This window comes from Dama dama, chromosome 20 (genome assembly GCF_033118175.1).
Source record: "Dama dama isolate Ldn47 chromosome 20, ASM3311817v1, whole genome shotgun sequence".
In the NCBI taxonomy this organism is placed as follows: domain Eukaryota; kingdom Metazoa; phylum Chordata; class Mammalia; order Artiodactyla; family Cervidae; genus Dama; species Dama dama.
Window position 1 is genome coordinate 98539472 of NC_083700.1, and position 23871 is coordinate 98563342.

The 23871-nt window shown below is 45.7% G+C and overlaps 1 protein-coding gene across 13 annotated transcripts in view; it reads left to right on the plus strand.

The window, feature by feature from the left end:
* Positions 1-585: 585 nt before the first annotated feature.
* Positions 586-23871, plus strand: part of ERI3 (ERI1 exoribonuclease family member 3) — a 128877-nt gene continuing 105591 nt past the window's right edge. For 2 of the 13 annotated variants that reach the window (XM_061122113.1, XM_061122118.1), the window contains exons 1-3: positions 689-1009; positions 3439-3514; positions 14399-14676. In XM_061122113.1, the coding sequence (XP_060978096.1) occupies positions 875-1009; positions 3439-3514; positions 14399-14676 (489 nt within the window). In that variant the 5' untranslated portion in view covers positions 689-874. Of the gene's footprint in view, positions 642-682; positions 1010-3438; positions 3515-9652; positions 9811-14398; positions 14677-21034; positions 21101-23871 lie in introns of those variants that run through there. The other 11 variants (XM_061122119.1, XM_061122117.1, XM_061122114.1 and 8 more) reach the window with 11 other exon arrangements.

Consider the following 23871-nt stretch of genomic DNA (forward strand, 5'->3'; position numbering starts at 1 on the left):
AGAGTTTCTTCCTAGTTGACTTAAGTAATTGACTGTGGAAATTCTCTGTAGCTGAGGCCAGAATCTTTTTAACTCTTAAGTTCCCTGTGGAGCTGATCTGACCAGCTCAGTTCCCTCTTCCTTGGGAAGGTCCTTCAGAAATCTAACCATTTTCTTCTTCGCCTAAAATCCCCCTCCTCTCAGGTCTTCCCCACGCTCACCTCAGAGAGGTAATGATAATAATGACTTGTTGAATGAACGACTCATGAGGTGACATCTAAGTACAACATGTCACCTTATGAACCTATACTCAATTCATGAGCATATTGGAAGGTGGGAAAACGGAAGTGGGTTACCTGGGTCGTTCTAGGCCTCAAAAAGTTTCGTTTTTTTTTAAAAATTTCTTTCACAGCTCTGAAGTGAGGCCCCTTCACTTTCTTCAAAATACGTGCAATATCAAAACTACAAGTCCCATAAGGCCTGCCGAAGGGAGTCACCATCTTGGCACACCTTAGCGCGCATGTCGGCGGGAGAGCGAGCCTTCGGGGAGAAGAAGCCCCGCCCTTCTGCAGCCCATTGGTCGGAGGAGCCGGCGGCGGGCTCAGCGGTTGGCCACCGCGCCCGCCCGTCCGCCGCGTCGGCCGGGGTCAGAGTGCGCGGAGGTGAGTCGGTGTGTTGTGGACTCGTGGTGCTGGCTGCCGCTGTTGAGGCGGCCGGGAACGGGCGGTGGGGAGCGGGCGGAGCTGGCCCTGCCTCTGCCTGGCCGGCGCCGCAGTCGGCGCGGGCCGCGCCCGCCGCCGTAAACTGTCCTGAGCTTCTGCTCAGGCCGAGGGAGACGTCGGGGCCTGCACCTGGAGGGAGCCTGCCGCGCTGGCCCCGAGGAGGGGGCGTTGCCATGGCGACAGCCTCTCCCGCTGCTGACGGGGGGCGGGGGCGGCCCTGGGAAGGAGGGCTGGTCTCCTGGCCCCCTGCTCCTCCGCTTACAATCCCCTGGACTTGGATGGGCCCGAGTTGGGGGCAACATCCCGGGGTGGGTGATGCGGCGAGGCCCCCCAGATTGGGCCCTGGTAATGCATGCGGGGTGAGGGTCGCGGCGCGCAGTTTGGGCAGCCTGGGGTGCTGGCCCATGTGCTCACCCTGGATGCATATGGTCTACTGAGAAACGTTCAGGTGGAGAGGGAGAGGGGCAGGGCTTTGCAGGACAGGCTGGGTGAGGTGATTAAGCATGCTGACTTCTTATCTGGGGTTCCTTAGGAGGAGAAAGAGAGGTTTGATTAAAGAGGATAGAAACTAGCAAGGAAATGGTAGATAGAACATCCCCTTTACCCCCTCCCCGACACACATACGCGCAGACACGCAAGATTAGCAGTTCACGTCTTTGTAAATCTGTATCCGTGGTAGTAGTTATGGTGGAAAGAGTGAATAAAGGGCCTAACTTGGCTAGCTTCCTGTTTGCTTTTCCTGCAAATGCTGCAGCAACAGGTGTTTTCTTAAAAAGTAATGAACTTGGATTGGGGCTTGGCTGCAAAGTCTTGCAAAATATAACTGCGTCTTGTGACTTGAAAAATGCTGAACGTGGCTTCTCTTTGGGGGCTTGAATTCTGTCCTTAGGGCTGGATTTTGCAAACTGGTATTACCCATCATTGCCTCTGCTATAGGTTTCTGGTATTAGTTCTTGTCAGACATTTTATCAGCCTTCCAGCTGAAGGGCAAAAAAACAGGAATCCCATTGGCTAAAGACTGTACACTATTTGAACTATAGTAGGTTGTGATTGGCTGAATGATTTTTGATTGTAGAGTTTCTACCAGAAATTGGCTTCATCAAATTCTGCTTTATTTGGACTTTATCATACACAGCATGCCTTGTTTTGGTGGGTTCATGCCTGGAGCTTAAGTATATTATACCTGAATTCCCTACCATTTAAAAGCCAATTTATAAACAGGGACTTGGAGTGTGACTCCACTAATGTGTGTGTCTGTGATCTTGGTTAGAAACCCACTTGGCTGCCTCTCCTTAGAGAGGTGAGGGTTGGGGGAAGGTAGCTGCCGGGAAGTGATTGATAAGGTTTCCTTTATGGATTCTGTGGTGCTTCACTGGAGCTCAGAGCACTTTGGCAACTTAAGCACTCCAAATTAAAAGCTCATTAACAATTCCTGCCCAAAGATCCTGTAAATAATCGGCTAGCTAGGTCACAGAGCTTGGCTGAGAGCTCTCCTTGCAACTTGAAATTTCCAAATAAAAGTGCTTTTATTCCCTTTCATTTTGAAAAGTGTTTTCTTTGTGGTGGGGTAGGTTGGCGAGTGGCATTTTCCTAGGGGATCTGAGTAGAATAAAGTGTTGAATGTGTAGAGTGGTAGACAGGAGTAGATTGGTTCCAAACCTCGGTGTTTTCTTTGTGCAAGTGCGTTGCTGGCTTACATGGGCACCTTTGCAACTTCTAGTCTTTTGGAAGATGTGATTAGTAAAAGGTGTAAGATTTATGTGCTCTGAAGAGAAAGTATGGAAGATCTGAATTAAGTGATAAATATGATAAGTATCCATTGATGATTTGACTTGGGGTTTGGCTACCTGGACTTTTTTAGAACTTGAGGCAGACCTGCATGTATTCTGCAAGTGTTACCTGGTCTATGTGGTCCATTTGCAATATAGCCTGTGGTTTTGCAGCAATCAGTGCTTGCCCCAATCCCTGCCTCAGTTCCTGAGTTGTGAATATTGTCAGCTGTAACCAGTGTCCCCTCCTTGACTAGACTAGGATTCTGGATTATCCAGAGAGCCACCACTTCATGGCTATATTTCTCAGTCCAGGCTCTGATATTTTAAATGTTGAGTGTCTCTAGAAGATAAACCTCCTTTGGAAGAAAAATATGCCACTGGAGAAAATGAAATTCATCATTCCAAAAATATATATAGTTGACCATTGAAAAATGCAAAAGTTAAGGAGACCGACTCCCCACACAGTTGAAAAATCTGCTTATAAATTTTGACTCCCCCAAATTTAACTGTAAATAGCTTTAACTGGAAGCCTTACTGATAACATAAGCAGTTGATTAACACATATTTTATATGTTATATGTATATGTACTTGTATTTAACACATTCATGACATCTTATTTTTTTCTTAAATTTTTTGTCATGTCTAGGCTGCTTGGCTTATCAGCAAGTTTTTTTTAAATTGTCATGCATCTCCAAAAAAGTGTCCAGTATATTTATTGAAAAACACCCTAACATAGGAAGTAGGCTCACACAGCTCAAACCTGTGTTGTTCAGAGGTCAACTGTAGCTTCTGAAAACTCTGTACTGGTACTGTCTTCCACATAGATAACTGTTACCCCAAAGTAGTTTGAGTTTAGGAGTTTGAAGTATAGTGTGGTCTTAAGTTGTTTCAAAGAGCAGCCCCCTGGGGATATGATCATTTATACTGAAATAGACTTGTTGCAGAGATGTGTATTTATCCACAGCATTGGGGCTTTCCAGCTCTCACTGAACCTTCAGCATCCCCAGCGGCCAGTCTTGGCATCTTCGAAGTAAGGAGAGGTGAGAAGTCTTATTGCATGGTCAAGTTTTGGCTTGACATCTTCCTGATGAGTATTTGGGCTTGGGGGGAGGGGAGTGGGGACTGTGCACATTTTACTTTTCTGTAGCTTTTTCTGACAAAATACCATATGCTGAAAGATGACTGAAACTTATGCAAAGTTTATGAACTGGTGAGAGTTGGAGGTGGAGTATCCAGACTTTCAAGTTCTGCCATGATTTCTTTGTGGACATCGCACAAATACCTACTTGAAGTTCAGCAATGTCGAATAGAGCTGGAATGATTCTTTGTCCTAAGAAATACACGTCTTAGGACATTCGGAAGGATCATATTTATTTGGTTTTTTATAAGTGCATTTTACCAAGGCCTTTGGGATCTTGGTTTAATTTGAGTTGTGGATCACCTCTGGGTGGATGGTTAATTCCAGCCTATTTCCAATTTATGAAGATTTTTGAGGCTGGCTAAAAAGTTATGCTCTGTTGATTGATATCCAGGATCTCAGAAGCTGTTTGTTGAATAACTGAGGTCCAGGCATTTTGCTTGGTGTTGGGCTCGTGGTGAACAAGACAACTGGTATGTCTGTCCCTAAAGAGCCTACATGGGAGAGACAGATAGTAAAGAAGCAGTTATGAGACATCTGAGAGGGCTGTAACAAGGTAAGTATATGTGCTCTGAGAGTACTTAGAGGGAGCTCCGACCCAGACTGATGGGTTCAGGGGAGGCTTTACAGAGGAAGTAACCTACTCAGCTAGAATTGAATGAAGATGTGAAGAATTAAGCATAAAGGTCAGAGCTTTGTTGAATTTGAGAAGCTGAAGTTCAGTGTGATCGAAACACAGAGAACTCAGTGGACAGGGAACAGGAGAATATGATAAGAAATGAAGGAGGGAAGGTAAGCAGAAGCCAGGGCCTTATCAACTCTTAGGATTAAACAGTGGGTAGAAAAGAAAGATTAGATCAGCAAACTTTCTGTGTAGGACCAGGTAGTAAATAGTCTTTATGGGTCTTTGTCACAATGGTTTACTCTGTTGCTATGGCACAAAAGCAGCCATAGTACGAAAATGAATGAGCATGGCTGTGTTCCAGTAAAACTTTATAAAAACAGGTGGCAGCTGGATTTGGCTTGTGAACCAACCACTAGATCAGACCATCATAAAAGCAGTGAGGAGCCATTGAAAAGTTTTAAGCAGGAGCCTGATACTCCATTTGTGTTTTGGAAAGTTTGCTTTGATTTCAATGTTCAGTGTTAAGAATAGATTGTGATAGGCAGAGAGACCAGTAAGGAGGCTGTGGCAGTTACATATGGGGGACATTTTATATTTTCGCTATTGAGGCAATGTTTTGAGAACTAAAAATTAAGTACACCTGAATCTTTGCATCGATGTATATGCTGTCCTCTTCACTAATTTTCTGATTATCTACTTGAGCTTAAAGGATGTTTACTTGAGAAATTGTTGGCAATACCAGCTCCTGTTTCACAGACTAGAAAAGATGGGTGGGAAGGCCCCAACTAGAAAAGCTGGTGTGGAATGCATGAGAAGTTTTGGGAAACTGTTTTCTATTGAAAAAAGTCGGAAATAAATGTAGCCTGGGAGAGAGTTTAGTCTTTGGTCTCACAGCTTAATGTCAATTACTTTGAACTTCCTGAACTGTATACACGGAGGGGGACCCATGTTCCTAAGCTTCCCAGGATATTGCCTTATTCTTTATATGTCCTACTTAGTCTCTCCTTTGTTTGCTTGTAGGAAACCGGTGACCTTTCTCTGGTTTTGAGAATGTCTCCTAGTTGAGTATGACGGTGTGTGTCAGGTACAGGGACCAAATAAAGTATTTGTGAGTGTCTGATGAATTGTCCTCCTCCTCCTACAAGCTCTGGTGTGCATTGCTGGAGGGAAGCCTATAGGTTTCTGATAGCAGTGCTTATGTGACCTTGGGCAAGTGACTGACTTCTCTGAGTTTAGCTTTCATGTCTGTAAAATGGAAGGTTGGTTAAGGATTTGATGAGATGTAAAACTCCTAGCACGGTGTCCTTAACTTTTGTTATTAATAGTATTTTACACAATTTTTTTAAAAAGCATCTAGCAATCGGGTGACTTGGCCTTTGGCTTAGTATGTTTGGGGTCCTCACAATCGTCATTGTGGCTGTGTGATAGAAACGCAGCCCCTGGTGGAGGCAGCCAACAGACAGGAGTACATTATAATTAAGGCAAGACGCTGCTTTTCACAATGGAAAATTTTCAGACAGCAGGAGTCCCATCCGGAATTCCAGAACTTTCTTTGGGGTGGACCTTAGCCCCAACACCATCAGTGAAGCAAACTGGGCGAGCAGCTACCTGAAAGAAATTCATCAAAGTGTGACCAGTCATTTCTCCCAGTCTGTCAGGGTCATTTATTAGTGTTGCCACCCTTGTGGCCCTTCGTCTTTGTAAAGTGCCTCTTGAATGTGTTTTTTTAAATTACTTTTCACCACCCCTCTGGGAAGTGGGCCAGGTGGTCAGCATTACTGTCCTTGCTGCACAAGTGAGGAAACTGAGGCCCGGGATGGTTGAGTGTGCTGTCAGCTGGTGCGGTTGCCTCCCGATGAGATTGTGTGTGTTTATTGCTGTGATTTCTCTTCCTTTGAGTGAGAGGTGTATAGTTGATGCAGAACTGCGGTCTGCTGCATGCCTTGTCCACATCTGCTCGTCTTGATCTGGATCCGTTTATTCACTTGGTCCTGTTGGGTTTTAATTGATGACTGCTAGGAACAGGCCTGCTGGGAAGCAGATTCCCTTTGGGTCATTGTTTTTAGACCATCCCCCTTTGGGGACATTCTTGGGGGAGCCTTGGGTGACGAGAGATTGCTTTGATATGTTCAAAATTGTGCCTCGTGCCCCACAGCTACAGGTAAAATCAAAAGGCAGATAATTTATGGGAGTGTCAGAGCTGGCCGCTGGCACCTCAGGAGGCCATTAGTATGCCTGTTCAGACCCTCTGTGTCCTTGCAATTGATTCCTCTTTGCATGAGCTTGATTTGGGAAGCTGTAGATCTGTGGGTAGTGATTGGATGTGACAGTCCAAACACCGGTCCCTAAATTAATCCTTTTAATAGTATTCCCGCACCAAGGCAGTGCTGGCCCACTCTCTCTTACTGGGGAGGACAAAATTGGTGGGGGTGAGGGGATAGGAAGAAGAGAGAAAGAAAAGAAGCTTTTCTTGGTTCTTAGGCCCTGCTCTGTTCTGACACGTTCCAGTTCCAGAGCAGTTGACGTCAGAAGTCACTCAAATGTTGCCTCCCACTTTGTGCCTGGCCCTGTGCTGAGAGTACGGAAATGAAGAAAACTTGGTCCTTGCCCTTAAGGATCTAGGTCTAGTTCAGTGTTCCTCACACTTTTTAGAACTCATATACTCCTTAGATGGAGAAAAACTATGCTTTAATGCTACTTGGAATTTTAAAGTGGTTTCAATGGTCCAACCAAAAGAAGTACTTTTTACACATACATACGTAACATATACCCCTACACCTGTCTTCCATTATTCTCACCTGATGAAACTCCCTGAAGATTTTTATCTCCCTGAAAATGACTGGTAAGAGGAGAATCAGGTAACTAAAATCTTACAATATAGTGAGATGAAAGTTATGAAGTAGGAATAAACTGTGCTGCTGGATCACTTAAGCAATCAACTTTCTGATGAAGTGTCAGAGAAAGTTACTAAAAGGGGAAGATTTGAGCTGGGTTTTGAAGAAGGAGCAGTAATTTGCCTGATGAAAATGGAAGTACATTTCAAAACAGAGGGAGCAGCAATTGCCAAGGCACAGATTTGTAAAAGGAAATGTCACGTTAAGGGGCCCGAGCACGAGCTGGTTGTCACCCTGCTTCCTGTGAGTTTCTTTGCTCCATGAGACAGGAAGATTTGCTCCTATGGAGCTGGGTTGGAGGAGAGGTTTTGAGTTCATTGTGCTACAGTTGTTCTAATCCAAGATGTTGCTTCCCGTTTCCGCTTTTGTACCCAGGGCTGCAATTTGTTTTTCTTCTTAGAAACAAATTTGGGTGATTTGGACAGACTTAATTATTGCTTATGGTTGAGTTTCTTTTAGTTAAAGTCATATCTTAGCTCAGAAAAAAACTACAGTTGATATGCATTGTTAGCCCTATGGCTGATGGGAGAATCAGCCAAGTGGAGAACGCGGGCCCTCAAATGTAGGAGAGGAGAACAGGGCCCTGAAGAGCTGAGTGCATCTCAGCCTTAGTGTTCCCATGTGTGAAATGGGAATGCTGTTACCTTTTTTACTTGATGGTTGGGAGGCTTAAATGAGATGAAATATGTAAATTAACGACTACAGTGCCTAGCTTACAGTAGATCTTCAGAAAATAGTAGTTTCCTTTCCTTCCTGTATTAACAATAATTCCCTTTAACTGAGATCGTACTATTGTGCAAAGTGCTTTGTACATATTATATGATCTAATTTAATCTTTACGAGATAGGCATTATTGTTGTAGCTATTATTACAAAGAACATGTGGTGGAGTCGGGATTTGAACTGGTGTTTGTCTCATACCAGCATTTTTAACAGCTACTTGTTTCTGTTCTAGTTCTTCATCTAGTAGCAGGGAAGTAGCCAGTTCTGGGTACCTCCCATCTGGGATCAGACGCTGTTCTACGGGTGTGGGACGACCTTAAAGGGATGAGAGTACTGTACCATACCCTGCCCTTTCTCCATTTTTGTTCTGTTTATGCTATGTTAGGAAACTAGCCTTTGCCCCCTCTTCTGTGCTGTGGGGCACAGCTGACATGCAGGTCTTTTGCAAAGAGAGGTTTCTCAGCCTTGGCCCCTTAGAGGAGTTGGCCCAAGTCACTGGATGTGGCTGAGGGTTAGCAAACAGCAGGCAAATCGCAAACAGGCACTTCTTTTTTCCATGCTGTCTTGAGTGGCTGAGATGGGCTAATTGAAGGGGAGAGGCAGCCTCCTATAGCTCGTGATGTTGCCGTCAGAATTTTGTGTTCCTGAAGGTCTTTAGCGACTTTAGCTCTGCTGATAGTTTGGGTTTAGCAGCTGCTTTCCGGTGTTGGACAGATTCTCCCTTGCCTTGCTGTGGAGCCGAAGTAGCTGAAGCTCCAGGCCGAGAGAGTGATGGGTTCACAGAGGAGGAGAGTGTTTTGTTTGAGATGAGGACCCAGCTTTAGAGTTCCTGCTTCCATTCTGCTTTGGGGCCATCAAGAAGTCATGTAGAAGTTCCAGGCTTTTGTCGGTCTGTCAAGCTTTGTTCCACCTTCAGCAGACTAGGCCGAGCCGTCAGGCTGCTGGCCTCCGCTGTGAGACTGCAGAAAGGCTGAGGGGACAGGTGCTGGTGCCTGCTGCTTGTGTTGGGGCAGTGGCCGGAGGCTCTGAACTGGGAGTTGGGAGTCCTAGGTTCTCTTCTTATGCTTACTTGCTCTGTGAACCTTGGGCTGTTCTTTTCTCTTTCTGGGGCTCATTTTCCCTGACTGACTGGACTGTGTCTCCTCTTAGGTTTTCTTTCACCTTTGACAGTCTGTGATTTTCACAGAAAGTGCTCCAGCAGTAAGAATGCATTCATTAGACTGAACATTATGACTCTCGAAGGCATGCAGTTTATTTATATTTTTCCCAGGTTATTTTTAGCCGCTTGGGGCAGGGCCTGTGACTGACGAGTTGCAGACAGGTGTTACTGTGTTCTTGAGGATGCCTCTGTGGCTCAGGTGCCCGAGTACTTGTGCTGCTTGCAGGTCAGATTGGGGCAGGGACATGCCCTGAGACTTGGTGCTGGGGATGCCATGGCTGTCCCACGTGCTTCCAGTCAGCTGGACCCAGAACCTGCCTCAGTGCCCTGGGGTTTCTCTGGAATGCACCTCTGCCTCCCAGTCTGGCTCCCCCACCCCACCCACCAACATGTGGCGTGCAGAATCTTAGTTCCCTGACCAGGGAGTGAACCCAGACCCACAACAGTGAAAGCCCTAAGTGCTAACCACTGGACCACCAGGGAACTCCCCAGTCTGGCTTTTTATGGAATGGATTGAGTCCAGAGATGGTATAGACCCATACCCTCCCCAGAGATATCCCAAGTGGATGGGGAGGTGGGGTGGGAGTGGACCCCATATTTCATGATGGGCTTCTCTTCTGTTCTCTCCCCCAGGCTCCCCTGGCCTGCATGTGGATATTAAAGGATGGCCCCCTCCTTTCGCCCTTCCTTCCCCCTCCAGTAATGGAAGGCTATAAAATGTCTATTTACCCAAGACACCAGAATGACTCCTCTGTGGTTCCACTAATCTGGTGATTTGGTGCTTCTCTGGTCTCTCAGGTAAATACGGATCGAGGCTTTTTATAAAGGCATATTATTTCCCTCATTAAATGTGTGTTTTGGCACATGCGTTATTTACCTGACCGACAGTAATGGCTGCAGAGGAGCCATTGTGTCTGTTGTGTAAATACTCTGCCCAGAGACGGTCCTCCAGGGGCTGTGGCATGGGCCTGCTCCTCCGAATCGGGCTGTTTTCCTCTCCCCTGCCCCACTGGGAGGCTGGTCCCTTTATTTTGAAGAGAGAGAATCATTCATTTTCCTCTTTGCCATAGGCTACTTACTACCTTTAATTTGCTAGGAGAAGGAAATGGGTGTCAGAGTAAATGTGTGTAAATCTTGGTCTCGGGTGAAAGCTGGTGTGCAAATAGATATACAGAGAACATAAACGGTTCCTTTTGAGTTCTGCCTGTCAACTAGATTCTCATAGTCCCGGTTGAAGTCCAGGTTATCAACTTAAATTCTGCAGACTTGTGACTGAAGTATAAAGACATCAACAGAAAGGGGAAATCCCTAAGATGTCAGCGGGTAGACAGGCAGGTGGGGCGCCTCTGCAGGGAGTGCAGGGGTGTTTCTGGGGCAGGTGCTAGCAGCGGCAGGAGTGCCCAGTGAGGGGGCATTGGGTGGGGGCACTTAGGATGGAGACTGTGCATTGAGGGCTGGTTTTTGCCAGCCTCCGGGCAGCCTACCTTCTGTAGGCAGTACGGGATTATGGCTCCTTCATGTACTGTTCCATGTTGCCTTTTTTAAAAAATAACATTGCATGTGGCTTAAAAAAATTTTTTTGTAAAGTTTGAAATAGGCCAGATTTATATAAAGTTAGAAGTAGAGTACAAAGATTTTTTTTTCCTGAACCATTGAGTTGAGTTGCCTACCTAACACTCTGTCACCTTAAATACTTTGCATGAATTTCCTACATGCAAGGAGATTCTCCTACCTAACGATAGCACAACCATCAAAATTAACATTGATAATGTTACCTCCATTTAGTCCTCAAACCCCATTCAAGTTTTGCCAGTTGTCCCAATAATGATCTTTGTAGAAAAATGATCCAGTTCAAAATCATGCATTGCATTTAGTTACCAGGTTTGTTTAATCTCTTGTAGACTTTTCCCAGTAAAATTTCCTTGATATTCATGACTTTGATACTTTTGAAGATTACAGGCTGGTTATTTTGTAGACTGTCTCCCATTTAGGGTTTGTCTGGTATTTTCTCATGGTTAGATTCAGGTTATGCATCTAATGCAGGAGACCCTGGTTCGATTCCTGGGTCGGGAAGATCCACTGGAGAAGGAATAGGCTACCCACTCCAGTATTCTTGGGCTTCCCTTGTGGCTCAGCTGATAAAGAATCCACCTACAATGCGGGTGACCTGGATTTGATTCCTGGGTTGGGAAGATCCCCTGGAGAAGGGAAAGGCTACCCACTCCAGTATTCTGGCCTGGAGAATTCCACGGATTGTACAGTCTATGGGGTCGCAAAGAGTCAAGCATGATTGAGCGACTTGCACTTCATTTCATGCATCTTTGATAGAAATATCACAGAAATGATGCTTTGATTTTCTCATTGCATCCTATCATGTGATGCATGATTTTGATTAGTCCCATTATTGATGATGTTCATTTTGCTCACTGGATTGGGGTGATGTCTGCTAGGCTTCTGCACTGTAAACTTACTCCCTGTTAATAAGTATTCTGTGGATAGATATTTTGAAACTATGTGAACTCGCTTGCCAAACTTTAACTTTTAAAATTATTCATTCATTTATTTTTATCTTAAGGCCTCGTGGTTTCCTTTTTTTATTCAGTGCATAATAATCCATTAATATTATTTACTTGCCAGTGGGAGCCCCTTCAAGCTGGCTTCTGCATCCTTTGAGTATCTCCCTGCTTTTTGGCACAACAAGATGTTCTAAGCTCATCTTGTGCTTTCTCTGCTGTAGCCCTGAAATCGGCCATCTCTCCGAAGAGTGTTGTTTCTCCCTGGCCCTTCAGTAAACAGAGCTGGAAAAAATATATACATGTGTCTGTATATTTGTGTGTAGATATATACTCATCCTCAAATTTACATCTAGCTTTATTTTTATAGCATATATGTCAGAAACCTTGAGTTCAACTCCAATTCCAGTTGCAGATATTTCCAGTTCCACTTTGACATAGAGATGTTTTTCCCTTTCCATATTAGCAGTGAGAAGCCTGGTCCCATTGCCCTTAATGGAATTCCCTTTTGGATCAGTCCCTCTGTATGTAACTAATCTCCCTTTGTTGCTACTGCCCTTTCCCCCTCTTGGGTGTTTGTTTGACCTACCCGTGGCTCCCACATCAGGCTGCTCCTCCCTCTCTCCCGGTGGATGCCCTTCATACCCCACTGGGGCTGTGGCATGCTGCATCACACCTTCCTGCCTCTTTATGGATGTTGGTACCTACCCCCCATCCCCAACACACATACTCTTCTGTTCCTCCCACTGCAGCTGATGGAGACTTCTATTTTCCTCTTCCACAATTAATGGCTCTAAAGCTATTAGACTGAATTTTGTAGGAAGAGAAGAGCTGCCCTCTTTTTCTTGACTTGAGTTGAACTCGATTTTTAGAAGTAAGGGAAGTATGGAACCTAGTGACTGCACACATGTGGAGGTCCGGTCTACTGTCTGCTCTCAAGGATTTTTTTTTTAATTAAAAAAAATTTTTTTTTATTGGGGTGTAGTTTTGCACTGTTGTGTTAGTTTCTGCTATATAGCAGAAAAGTGAATCAGCTATTTGTATACATAGATTCCCTCTTTTTTGAATTTACTTCAAAGACTTTTTACAAGAGAGAAACTTTTTGATGTGGGTGAAATCAGTTGAGAAAGGAAGCGATGGCCTTTGTGAGGACCTCTGGCTATCAGTGTGTTGTCCGTGGCAGGGGATACGGCATGTATAGTATCTGGTATGGGAGGTCTAGAGCAGTCTGGGGATGCAGAAGATGTTGATGTTACTCTCTGAGATTGCCTTATGCATTGGGTTTATAGGCTCAAAGTATGGGTGTCCTGAGTTGGCCAGGTGGGCATAACCCAACAGGATGATAGTAATAATGGTAAGCTAATACTTACTGAACCCTATGTGCTAAACCCTGCTCTCATTTCACTCTCATTTAAAGAGTAGGAGCTGCTATTGTCATTTTACAGGTGAGGAATTGAACAGAACTTGCCCAAGGTGCCATGGGCAAGCAAATAAGTGATCCTTAATCACGATGCTTATGGTCTGATTGACCATAAACGCTTTGCGTAGTATATATACATACTGGAAAACATTAAAACTTTCAAAAGTACTTATACATGGCCTGACTTTGAGGACTTAGAGACGAGTCCTAAGGCACTGAGGGACTTTGAATCCAAACTAGAATGTGTAATCTGAGCAGACTGGTGTCTCCCATGTCAGCAAGGCTTCCACTACTGTTCAGGAGTGGGTGACGTGAAGAGTTGAGACAAGATCCGTCAGAATGGGGCTTCAGAAAGCTTAAACTGTGTCTGTTTCCACATTGAACAGCAAAATTTCTTGTTTAACTTTGAGGATTAAAGTTGAGGGAATTTGAGTATGGGGTATGAGATGGGAAAAACACAAACTTCCCGTTTTATTCCTCTTTCTTTTTTTTTTTTAGGAAGCTTGAGTTATTTGTGAGTAAAACTGAGACTTTGATTTTTATATTTCGTTAGCCCTCTAAGGAGCAGACATTCTGCAAATTTAAAGGGAAAACTTGAAAAGTGATTTGGATTTTTTTTTTTTTTTTTTGCACATGTTCACTCAGAAAACTTTACTAGATTTTTAGCAATGCTCCCATTACTGCCACATCTGGGTTTTCTCTTTTTCTTCCCTATTTAAAAAAGTCCTGCAGTCATTCAAGGCCTGTAGTAGAGTCTAAAGGCAGGGGAGGGAAAGGGCCCCGGCTGCTGGCAGCTGTGCTCTGCAAGCGTCATTCATTCCCCCAGGGTGCCACTTACTGTCTGGGGGCTGGGGAGTCACCAGACTATGGTGAGCAAGCTCCCTCTGATGACTGTGCCTGCTTTCCAATTGGAAGAAGGGAGGCGGGTGTATGGAGACGTCAAGATACAGAAAGGAATGCCAGGGACACGTGGTTGGGAATGGAGCTGAGGAGAGAATCCTGGGCATTTTCTGCTGTTTGTCTGAGTCTGCCTAGCTCCCAGGACTGATTGTGCAATGGGGTCACCCCGGGTTACTTTGGGAAACTTAGCTTTAATGTTAACTGTTGCCACCTGAGAAGTGACCACAGCATTTTTGTGTCTCCTCTCTTTTGAACTTCAGAGCTCCACTTAAAGATCAAGGCCAGTGCTGCCTCTTGTTTTGAGATGGTCTGGGAGACTCAGAGCTGTCATAATGCTGCGGGGGCCAGTGTTTAGGGTCTTGAACTTCAGTCATGAATACTGGGCTTTAGAAAAGGGGCACAGAAACACTGGGGAGTGGTTCATGCTGTGTGAATATTCCTGAAGACTAGATGGAACAGGGCCACGGTGGGAGGGAGTAACCCAGACTCTGTTCTTTTTTTTTTTTTTCCTCTTTCTTTTCCTTTTTTTTTTTTTTAACTTTCCTCCCCTAAGTTTTAGATGCTTCTGGATGTTCAATGCTAGCACCTTTACAGACTGGAGCAGCTCGATTTTCTTCATATTTGCTTTCAAGAGCAAGAAAAGTGCTGGGCTCTCACTTGTTTTCTCCTTGTGGTGTTCCGGAGTTCTGCTCCATATCCACCAGAAAGCTGGCGGCCCACAGCTTTGGCGCATCCATGGCGGCAATGATGTCCTTCCCTCCCCAGAGGTATCACTACTTTTTAGTGCTGGACTTTGAGGCCACGTGTGACAAGCCACAGATTCATCCTCAGGTAACCGTTGCATCATTGCTTCAGCAAAGGTGGGGTGGGCAAGGAGGGAGGGAGGAGAGACTGGCTTTCTGGGATGCAGAGGCACTTTCTATTGTCCTCTTGGCTTTTAGCTACACATCTGGAGTTCCTGCCTAAGAAGCAAGACTTGACTCAGGCATCCTAGGGTGAGGTAGACCTGAGAGGTCTCTGGAGGACAACTGGGCACACTGTTTCTCTCTGGTCTCAGCCTTTGAGAATCAAAATACTTCCTTCTGCCCCATCCTTCCTCTCTCCTTTCCCTTCCCTCCTTCCTTCTGCTGCTGCTGCGTGTTGTTTTAAGGAGTACTGTGTTAGTCAGCCTCCAGGATGGCCCCCAGTGATCCTGGCCTCTGATGTTTCCACCTGTGGCAGTTCCCCTTCCACACTGAGTCAGAGCTAGCCCTGTATAGTCAATAGGGTAGCACGGAAGAGATACTGTGACTTCTGAGGCTCAGTCATAAAAAGCATCGCAGCTCACCTTGCTCTTTGGGATCACTTGCTCTGGAAGAAGCCAGCCACCATGCTTTGAGGACACTCAGACAGCCCTGGGGAAGAGGTACATGTGTAACAGGAACTGAGACTCTTAGCTAAAGCCAGTACCAACTTGCTAGTCATGTTTCCTGGCCCTGTCTCGAAGTGAACCTGCCAGCCCCAGTCAAGCCTTCAGATAGCTATAACCCTAGTGGACATTTGACTTCAACCTCAGGAGAGACCCTGAGTCTGACTGACCAGCCGAGCCACTCCTGAATTCCTGGCTCATAAAAACTGTGAAAGAATAAATGATTATTGATATTTTAAGCCACAAAGTTTTGGGATGATTTGTTACACAGCATTTGATAACTCAAACCACCATTGTAGGACTGTTGGAAAGGAAAATTTCTTGCTTTTTTTTTCTTAGTTAATTACCAGCTGTGTTCAGGGATCTTTTACCTTTTAAGGTGGTGCTGCTAGGAAGCTTGGATTAGCAGCAAGAGACTCGTGCACCTGTGATACTGGAGTGCTTCTTATTTTCTTTGGGGGTGTGCCTGGGGGCTGATATGGCAGTTCATTATAGTGTGGGGGTCTTGGGTGTGCCTGACTCTAGAACTATAACTCTTCCCTGTAGGGCTGGATTATCAGGTATGTAATTCGGGAATATGTAGACGTGTTGGTCTGGGAGTAGCTTTTAGTAGTTAGAGGAGAAGAAGAGGATGGTAGGAGCAGGCACTTGGGAGACAAGAAGGTCCCTGCAGAGGTGAACTGGGTTCATTTCTCATGGTTGGTTCTTTCCCAGGAAAGGGTTCTATCTTTAGATAGGAGATTATTTTCCAGAAAGCAGATACCACACGCTTTTACCTTCCTCTACTCCTCTCTTTCCTATTCTCCCTTGTGGTAGTGGTCTACTTTGGGAAAGGACTGAAAGCAGGCCTGCTGAGGCTTGAGAAGACAGGAGCTGGTTGAGGAGAGCGTCCTAGGGAAAGGAACGTTGCATGAAAGGGAGGACGGCCTGGGAGTGGCCTGAGCCACTTACTTTCTTAGCCTCTTGCTCCTACCCATGCTGTAGAGTCATCTTCTCCACCTCCCCAACCTACTGGAGATTCTGTGATGGGTGTGCTTGGATGGTGGTTGGGAGTCTTGGTTACATAGATTCTCTGGAGTTGAGAATCAGGGAGCCATACCCCAATATGCCATATTATCTCCCTTGCTGATGATTTCAGTCACTGAGTAAGCCCAAGCAGGACCTGAGTCTAAAAATCTAACATATCCCTATTGCACAGGATTCAGCCCTCTTCTGAAGCCTCATGGATGCTGGGTACCTTCCTGCTTTCTGCTTCCTGACACCTGCCTGTGTATGTTTGTTTCTGAACTTTTCAGTTAGATAATATGCTGAGATAATGATGCAGCTTTGTTCTCTTGTCCTACAGAGGGTTCTGCCAATGTTATTGAAGATGAAGTTTGATTCATGTCTCAGTTTGATCTGTCAGTATTACCTTTCATTTCTCTTTCAAGGACATTGTTCTTTTAATTTTTTGTTCTTTTTATTAATTTATTGCAGTGCTGAAAATGTAATGCAGCTCAGACTTAAATCACTTGTATCACCAACTTCCTTCCCAGGAAGGAGGAAACCTTCTGGACCCGGTTTGAGGTTGGGCTTCCTGCTGTTCACCAGGATCTGAGCCTGATTAAAGATTATCTCCAGAGTCAATGAACCCTGATCATGTGATTCCAAGGGCACTTAAGGAATTGGCTGCCCTGGTTCATTATTAGTAAAGCATTAGCTGTTGCTGTAGAGAACTCAGGAAGAAGCATTTGCTGTCTTGCTTATCTTTAAAAGGCGAATACGAATGATCTTGGAAATTATAGACCTGTTAGTTTACTGTGATTCCAGAGAAGATACTTGACCTGATCGTCAGATAATCAATCAGCAAACAGCTAGAAGAGCATAGGGTACTGAGTAATAACTTACATGGGTTTGTGAAGAAGAGCAAATCCTGTCAGATCAATCTAACTTCTTGCTGTGACATAGTGATGGATTTGAGTGGATCTAGGGCAAATGATAAATGTAACGCATCTCTACTTCATTAGGTCTCTACAATGCTGTGATCAACAGGTAGGAAGGTGAGTTTGGGGCCAGACAGCTCTCTTGTTGAACCGGATTGCTCTCAGGAAAGGGATCGGTGGCCCAGAGTGACTTGAGACTTACTATTATTGGCAACTTAGAGCCCTCCTCTCTCTCTCTAAAAACAAACAAACAAACAATCAAAAAAACCTTCCCTAAAGCTTGCTGGTGGTGGAGTCCTGACAGGATTCAGACAAAGTTGGAAGATGGATTGGGAAAGTTGTCAGTCCCAGATAACGGTGTCCTTCCACTGAGCTCTTCACAGGTCAGGTTCTCATTATAACCTCTCCATTTTTTAGGTCTTTTGGTCAACATGGCTAGTGAAGGAATTGGAGAGATGCTTAGGATAAGAGGAACAAAAATCATTAAAGGCACAAAAATTAAGACTTAGAAAAAAAATTTAATATAATTTTAGTGACTGATTTTTTAGTCCATACTGGGAAGGAGTTGTTCCAAGGAGTATGATAATGACTTGCTCTTCATTTTAATAAAGACCAAACAAGAATTTGAATGGGAGCAGGAAAGATTGAGACTTGGGATGAGCATCTGCTTCTAGATGTGACAGTGAAAGAGCTTGAATATGTTGTGCAGGTTAGTTCAGCCCTCCCTAGTGGCTTGGTGACTGTCCACCTGACAGATACACTTCATGGGCAAGATCTTGATGCCTCCTGGGGGTGCATTTGGACTGTGAATCAGAACCACCCCAGCTCCTCTCCTGCCTGGCTCCCAAGAGGTGAACTCTTGAGAATGCCTAACACAGTGCACTTCTGATTCTTCTGGGAGTGTGTCATATCCCTCATTTGTGTAGGAGGCAGGAACAAGTTTTGGGCCAGGGCCTCTCTGATGGCTTGGCGTGGGGTTCATTTCTCTCGTCTGTGTCTGCCATTCAGAAGTCCCTGAGTCAGTTTGTAGGGACTGTCCAAAAGGATTGCCACCATACAAATGGACAGGCACAGGCTCAGTTGTGCTTAACAATACTGATAGTAAATGTGGTAAAACGTGGTATTTTCCATTTGTCATAATTTTTGCTGTTTACTTTTGTACTTTGTTCAGATTGCTGAAATTGGAATGGTTGGTTTGCCAGTAACAGGCTTTCACCTTTCTGGTATTTGCACTCATTTTGTTTTATATGTTTTGATTCAGATTGACAGGTGTAGGTTGAATATAAGACTATTTTTCATTTGAAAATATTTTTTCATGTAAGTTAGGTGGATTACCATGTTTTAGAGACTCCGAATGTGAGGTATACAATTCCTTTCTTGCTTTAGGAATTGTTTCTTGACGTGAAAGTAGGTTTTTATCTGGTTGAGAATCGTGACTGCCTTGTCCTCAACCAGCAAGAGTTCACGTCGCTCATTTTGGTGTGGATGTGCATCAAATGATGGCGGCTGTGACCCTGAAGCCCAGGGAGCAGCCTGAAAGCTTCGGTGGGGACTTTAATTGTGCCGCTTTAACCTGGGGGCAAGTTCTCTCACCACCTCAGTGTTCAGAAAAGCCCGAAGCAAATGTAAGTGAGGAAAATGAGGTGTAGGCCACAACACGTGGGGAGGAGGAAGTAACCTGGGCTGTCCAGATGGCCAGGGAGGGGTAGCCCAGGGCTCCAGTCTGGAAGCACACGTTCTGGTTGCTCCCTCCCTCCCTGAGTTTGTCCATCAGACTCCATCAGGCCCCAAGGTGCAGTCTTTTCCTCGCTGCTCTGCAGCAGCCCCACTGACTGTTTTCCTTCCCATCTGTATTCAAGTGCCCATAACTTTGGAGAAAAATGACCTTTAGGGTTGAGGTTTTCTAGTGTTTGCTCTTTGTCCATAGGGGCTTTTTTTTTTTTTTTTTTTAAGGAAACCTTGAAGAGATTCCATCTGCATTTTGAGTTAGAACTATGAGTAAAGGCATTTCTTTTCTATAGAAAGTTGTCCAGATGCTGGGTTATTTGGGGAGGGCAGGGTTGGGGGAGGGTTAATGGTGACAGGAGAAGGGATAATATAGAAGAGGGGCATTTGGTGGATTTTTGGTGTGATTTTTGATGTGAAGCTGACTCATTATTAGTCTTATGAAAGAAACATTTTGGAAAACTTCACAGGAAATTGATTATGATCCCTACAGTCACACTGTATTGGTCTCCTTCTCTTCCATTCAAGGCTGAGCAGCAGGAGACCCCTACCCCCTCTACCCACCCCCACCCCCCACACCTGATACACGCACATTGCTGTTGCTCTATATTCAGCTTCTTCCCTTCTCTGCTTCTGGTTCCTGCACTTTGCAAGTGGATGGAAAGGTCATTCCCTAGAGAAAGAATTCACCCCTTCCTTGCCTTTCACTCGTCATGGTCCAGGTTCCTCCAAGTGGGAGGGGTCAGGTCAGGCTTTTTAGCAGGAGGGCCCAGTTGTTGGGTTGTGGTCCATCTGCCCATGGCCCCAGTCAGTCCGCCTCCTTTTTCTGTACAAGCAGGCGAAGGCACTGACGCTATTCTATTCTTCTTAACTGGGAAATGAAATGCAAAACCGACGTTAATGTAACATTATGGTTGAGATTAAATGCACCAAAATCAGGAAATTCAAAGTTATGCTTCCCACAGCAACTATAACTCAGCCTCATCTGGCGTGTGTAGTATTTTGTGTTAGTGCGGATGGTGTTATATGTTAAGACATTAAAGTTAACACCATAAGCAGAGCACAAAATGCTTGAGGGGGCTGAGTTATGATGACTGTGTGAGCCGTAAGTGTTCTTGCATAGGCTCTCAACTCCTGGAATAATTTTTCCCCTGCCCATCAGACCAATTATTGCCTTTCTTTTTAGTTATATGTCTGCTTTAGCACATCTCTTCTTCCAGGGTCACTATAAATGAATTCCTCTATTGGTGGCCAGTGATGGGTGGGAATGGGGTAGCCCACTAGGCCCTTTTGTCCTTTTTGTTGCTGCTTCCATAAATGTGGTGCCTCCCCTGCCCCCTCCCCGGGCCCCCCCTCCACAGGCTACAGTTTCCTGGTGGTCCCTCATCGGGATGGGCCTCCCAAGGCTCTGACTGTGGCTTCTCACTGGGGCTCCCTGAATGGGAACAAGCATTTGCTGTGTCCGGGTCTTGGCCCTGTTGAAACTTCACATGAAAGCCAAACGGCCCTTCTTTATTTGGAGCAGACATAGCAATGTGAAAGTAAAATATACATCTCGGGGAGCGGAGCACTGGTGCATGGTGGTGCTCTCTTGTGAGTTTGGCATAGCAGAGGTACAGTCGAAGTGGGTTTATTTGCACTATTCAGTCTGCTTCTCTACCTTCCCCAGGGTTTATACCTTTAAAATGCCATAGTTTGTAGTTAGGCTCTGGAGTTGCCTGGGGGTGGGACCAGGAACTTTCCTTGGGAAGTCCTGGGTCACTGGTAACAAAATCAACCACGTAATTTAGTGCAAAACAGGAGACATTTCCCCCAGCCTGTTATTATCTGGTGGCCTCTCCAGGGCTGAGACAGCTGTTGGAATGCAGATTTTGTTAGACACTGGGCTAAGGTTGGTGGTGGGGAAGAGCTCTAAAGAATGGGGCCATTGATGAATGGTGAATGAAATCAGGGATTGTAAACTAACAGTGACACTGAGCTGCCTTTTAGGGTTTTTGTTGGACATGACAAAACCAATCAAGTCTGTAAAAGAATAGGGAGGACCTCATGGTAACCACCTTAGAGGCAATGAAAAAGCCTCTTTTTACTCTCTGGATAAAAACTTCAACCTCTATTTTAGATGCCAGGATATAAAAACAAGAAATGGTCCCTACCCTCACGGAGCTCATAGTCAAGGAACATGATAACCAGCATCGCCTGGGTGAGTACTTGGCGCAGTGGGCGCACAGCAGGGGAGCGGTCAGCCCTGCTTCTGGAGGGGGCGCATAGCTCCCCAGTAAGGGCAGGTCAGGAGGTCAGGATGCCAAGTGGACCTGAGAGCTCTCAGAACTGCTGTAGCAGGAATGAACGAAGGTACTCACAGGATGCGCCAGGACCCACTGACCCAAGTCTGAAAAAAACTGAGCTGGATTGCAAACTTGCTTGTGTGGATGTTGAAAATGAGGCAGAGAGAGAATGAAGACTTTGAACTGGCAATTTCTTTTCTTTTCTTTTTTTCTGTGCCACATGGCTTGCGGGATCTTTCAGGCCCCAACCAGGGATTGAACCCAGGCCCTGAAAGCATTGAGTCCTAACCACTGGACCACCAAGGAAGTCCCAGAACCCAGCCGATGATTTCACCATTTGGCTAGTAGGATTGTCTGTATCATTGATATGGTATTTTTCACATTCGAGAACATCAGTGAGACTGTGAAGGCTACAAAAGGTTTAAGAGAATTTTAGGCAATAAAAGTGTGAGAGGCAGAAGGATGAGGGTCATAAGAAATTTGTGAGCTAAGGCCCTGAGGCATTGTCAGGAAGCTGCCCCAGAAGGTAGCTCTGGGCTGGGCTGTGAGGTCTCTAGGGAGAGGCAAGGGCTAGGGGACGACATCACCCTCCACCCCCTGCTCCTAGTACTGGCAGTTTGGATCTGAATCTGCTAGGCATCCCATGGGAAGACCTCCTTCCATAGACTGGGGAGGTTTATACCCTTCAAACAGATAAATGGCTGGCTGACTTAACACTGAGAACAGAAGGAAGGAGGGAAGGATTAATGAAGAGGCAGGAGGAGAGAAATGACTTGCTACAGACTGGAGAGGTGGGAGGTGGGGACAAAATGAGCTGTCTGTCTGAGCAGCAGCAACAGGTAACACAGCCACAGAAAGAAAGCCAGTACGTTGGGAAGGGGGAGAGGGAGTGAAATCCTGAGGAGCATTTAGGGTTGGTCTTTGGGTTTGGCTTCACTTCTCCCTGCCCCCGCCCTGTCTTGTTTTTCCTCTCCCCTCTGTTGATTACATTTCGTACTTTGTAGACCGGAATCAGTTGTCTGACATGAGGAAAACTGATATTAGGAGATGCTTCCTCCATCTCTCTGTCTTGTTGGGAAAAAGGATCCTGCATCATTTTGATTAAGATGCTTTGGAATGATTATTTTTTATCCCCTTATCCTAGGTGTTCACAATACTCAAAAAGCCCCCACAGTCATACATTTATGTGATGAGTTTTGAGTTCTAGCTGTGAAAATTGAGTCATTGCCTAAAAGCCTGGAACAAGAGTGTTCCCAGATTGACATTAGCCTAGCCCACCCCCACCCCCGCCCCCCAGGCTGGCAGGTCTGCAGCAGAAGGGTGAGCAGGCTAGGACAGGCACAGATGGTTTGGTGTGTTGAGTGCTGCCATGGGCAAAGCCTGGTTAGGTACTGGGAGAATCAGAAAGGAGGGAGGAGGACTCTGGCGGGGAAGTCAAGCATTATGGAAGCTCTTCACTTGAAGTAAAACTGCCTTGGAATGGGCTTGTTTAGACCCTGTCCCTCTCTGTAGTGGCCAGTAGGAGAGCTTGGTCCATGGTAGTAAATGTCTGTTGTGTGAGTTCCACTGTTGAGTGCCCTGGTCAGTGTCTAGTCCAGGGGAGGCCCTTCCAGCCAAGGACTTGTCCGAAGGCTGACTGCTAGCAGCGGCTCTCACTGGGAGGTGCTGATGTTGCTGAAAGGAAAGGAAGTGCAGAGTCCTCAGTGAGGTTGATGAAGTAAAATCGGCAAGCCAGGAAAGGAAGTGTGAATGTTGTTGAGTGGAAGAGAGGAAACAGAAGGAGGTGTCATTAGCCAGTGCTCAAGGGAATGGAAGGGAAGGTGTTTCACGGGGTTAGATATGGGCAGAGGGAAACTGGTTAGGAGCTATTACTTGAAAGTGGGTTAGTGGGTTGGACTAAGGTGCTGATGGTGGGAATGGAGAAGAGTTATGTGTTGTCGCCCTTAGATGTGCTGGGAAAGAAACAAGCCTGAGAACCATGCTCTTGAGTAGCTCGTAGCTTTTTCGGGTACTGGTGGGCTCTGGTTGGCAATGGTGCTAAGAGATTTGGTGGGGAGTGGAGAGAGGAAACCTGAGGAGGTTATAAATGGAGTGCTCTGCACTGAAGGCCTGTGTCAGAGACACCTGCCGTAGGTGAGCTTAGTGGTGATAGAGGCAGTTACTTTACTCCTCTGGGATCTGTTTGATGAACTGCTGTGACCGTGTCCTTTGGGAAGTAGATGGTGATGGTGGATAGGACGATAATTGGCTGAAAACCTTGGAATCTTGTTCTACCAATGTGATAAACTGAGGGCCATGGCTTGAAATTGCAGTGTCTGAAATGGAGTTCAGGGACTCTGTATTGATCACAGTCTGTGCTCCCCGCCTCTCCCCAGCACTAGCAGGTGTGAATGAAAAGCCAACTGATCAGCTGAAAGGGATTGGTGGTTGGGGATGGAGGAGGCAGGGAACTGACTGATGACTGGGAGGAAGCATGTCATTCTGATAAAGTCTGCTTTCACTAGAGAGGTAAGGGGACCAGAGTAACAAGGGGCAGGTCTTAGAGAAAGTTCATGGTATGGTGTGGAGGTGGTGAGGTGTCTCCAGCTTGGAGCCTCAGGCTATTGTAGGAATTGCTGTGATCCTGATCTACATCTGTGGCCAGTGTTAGACTTAATCAGGACCAGGGGTATAAAGATAGCTCTTG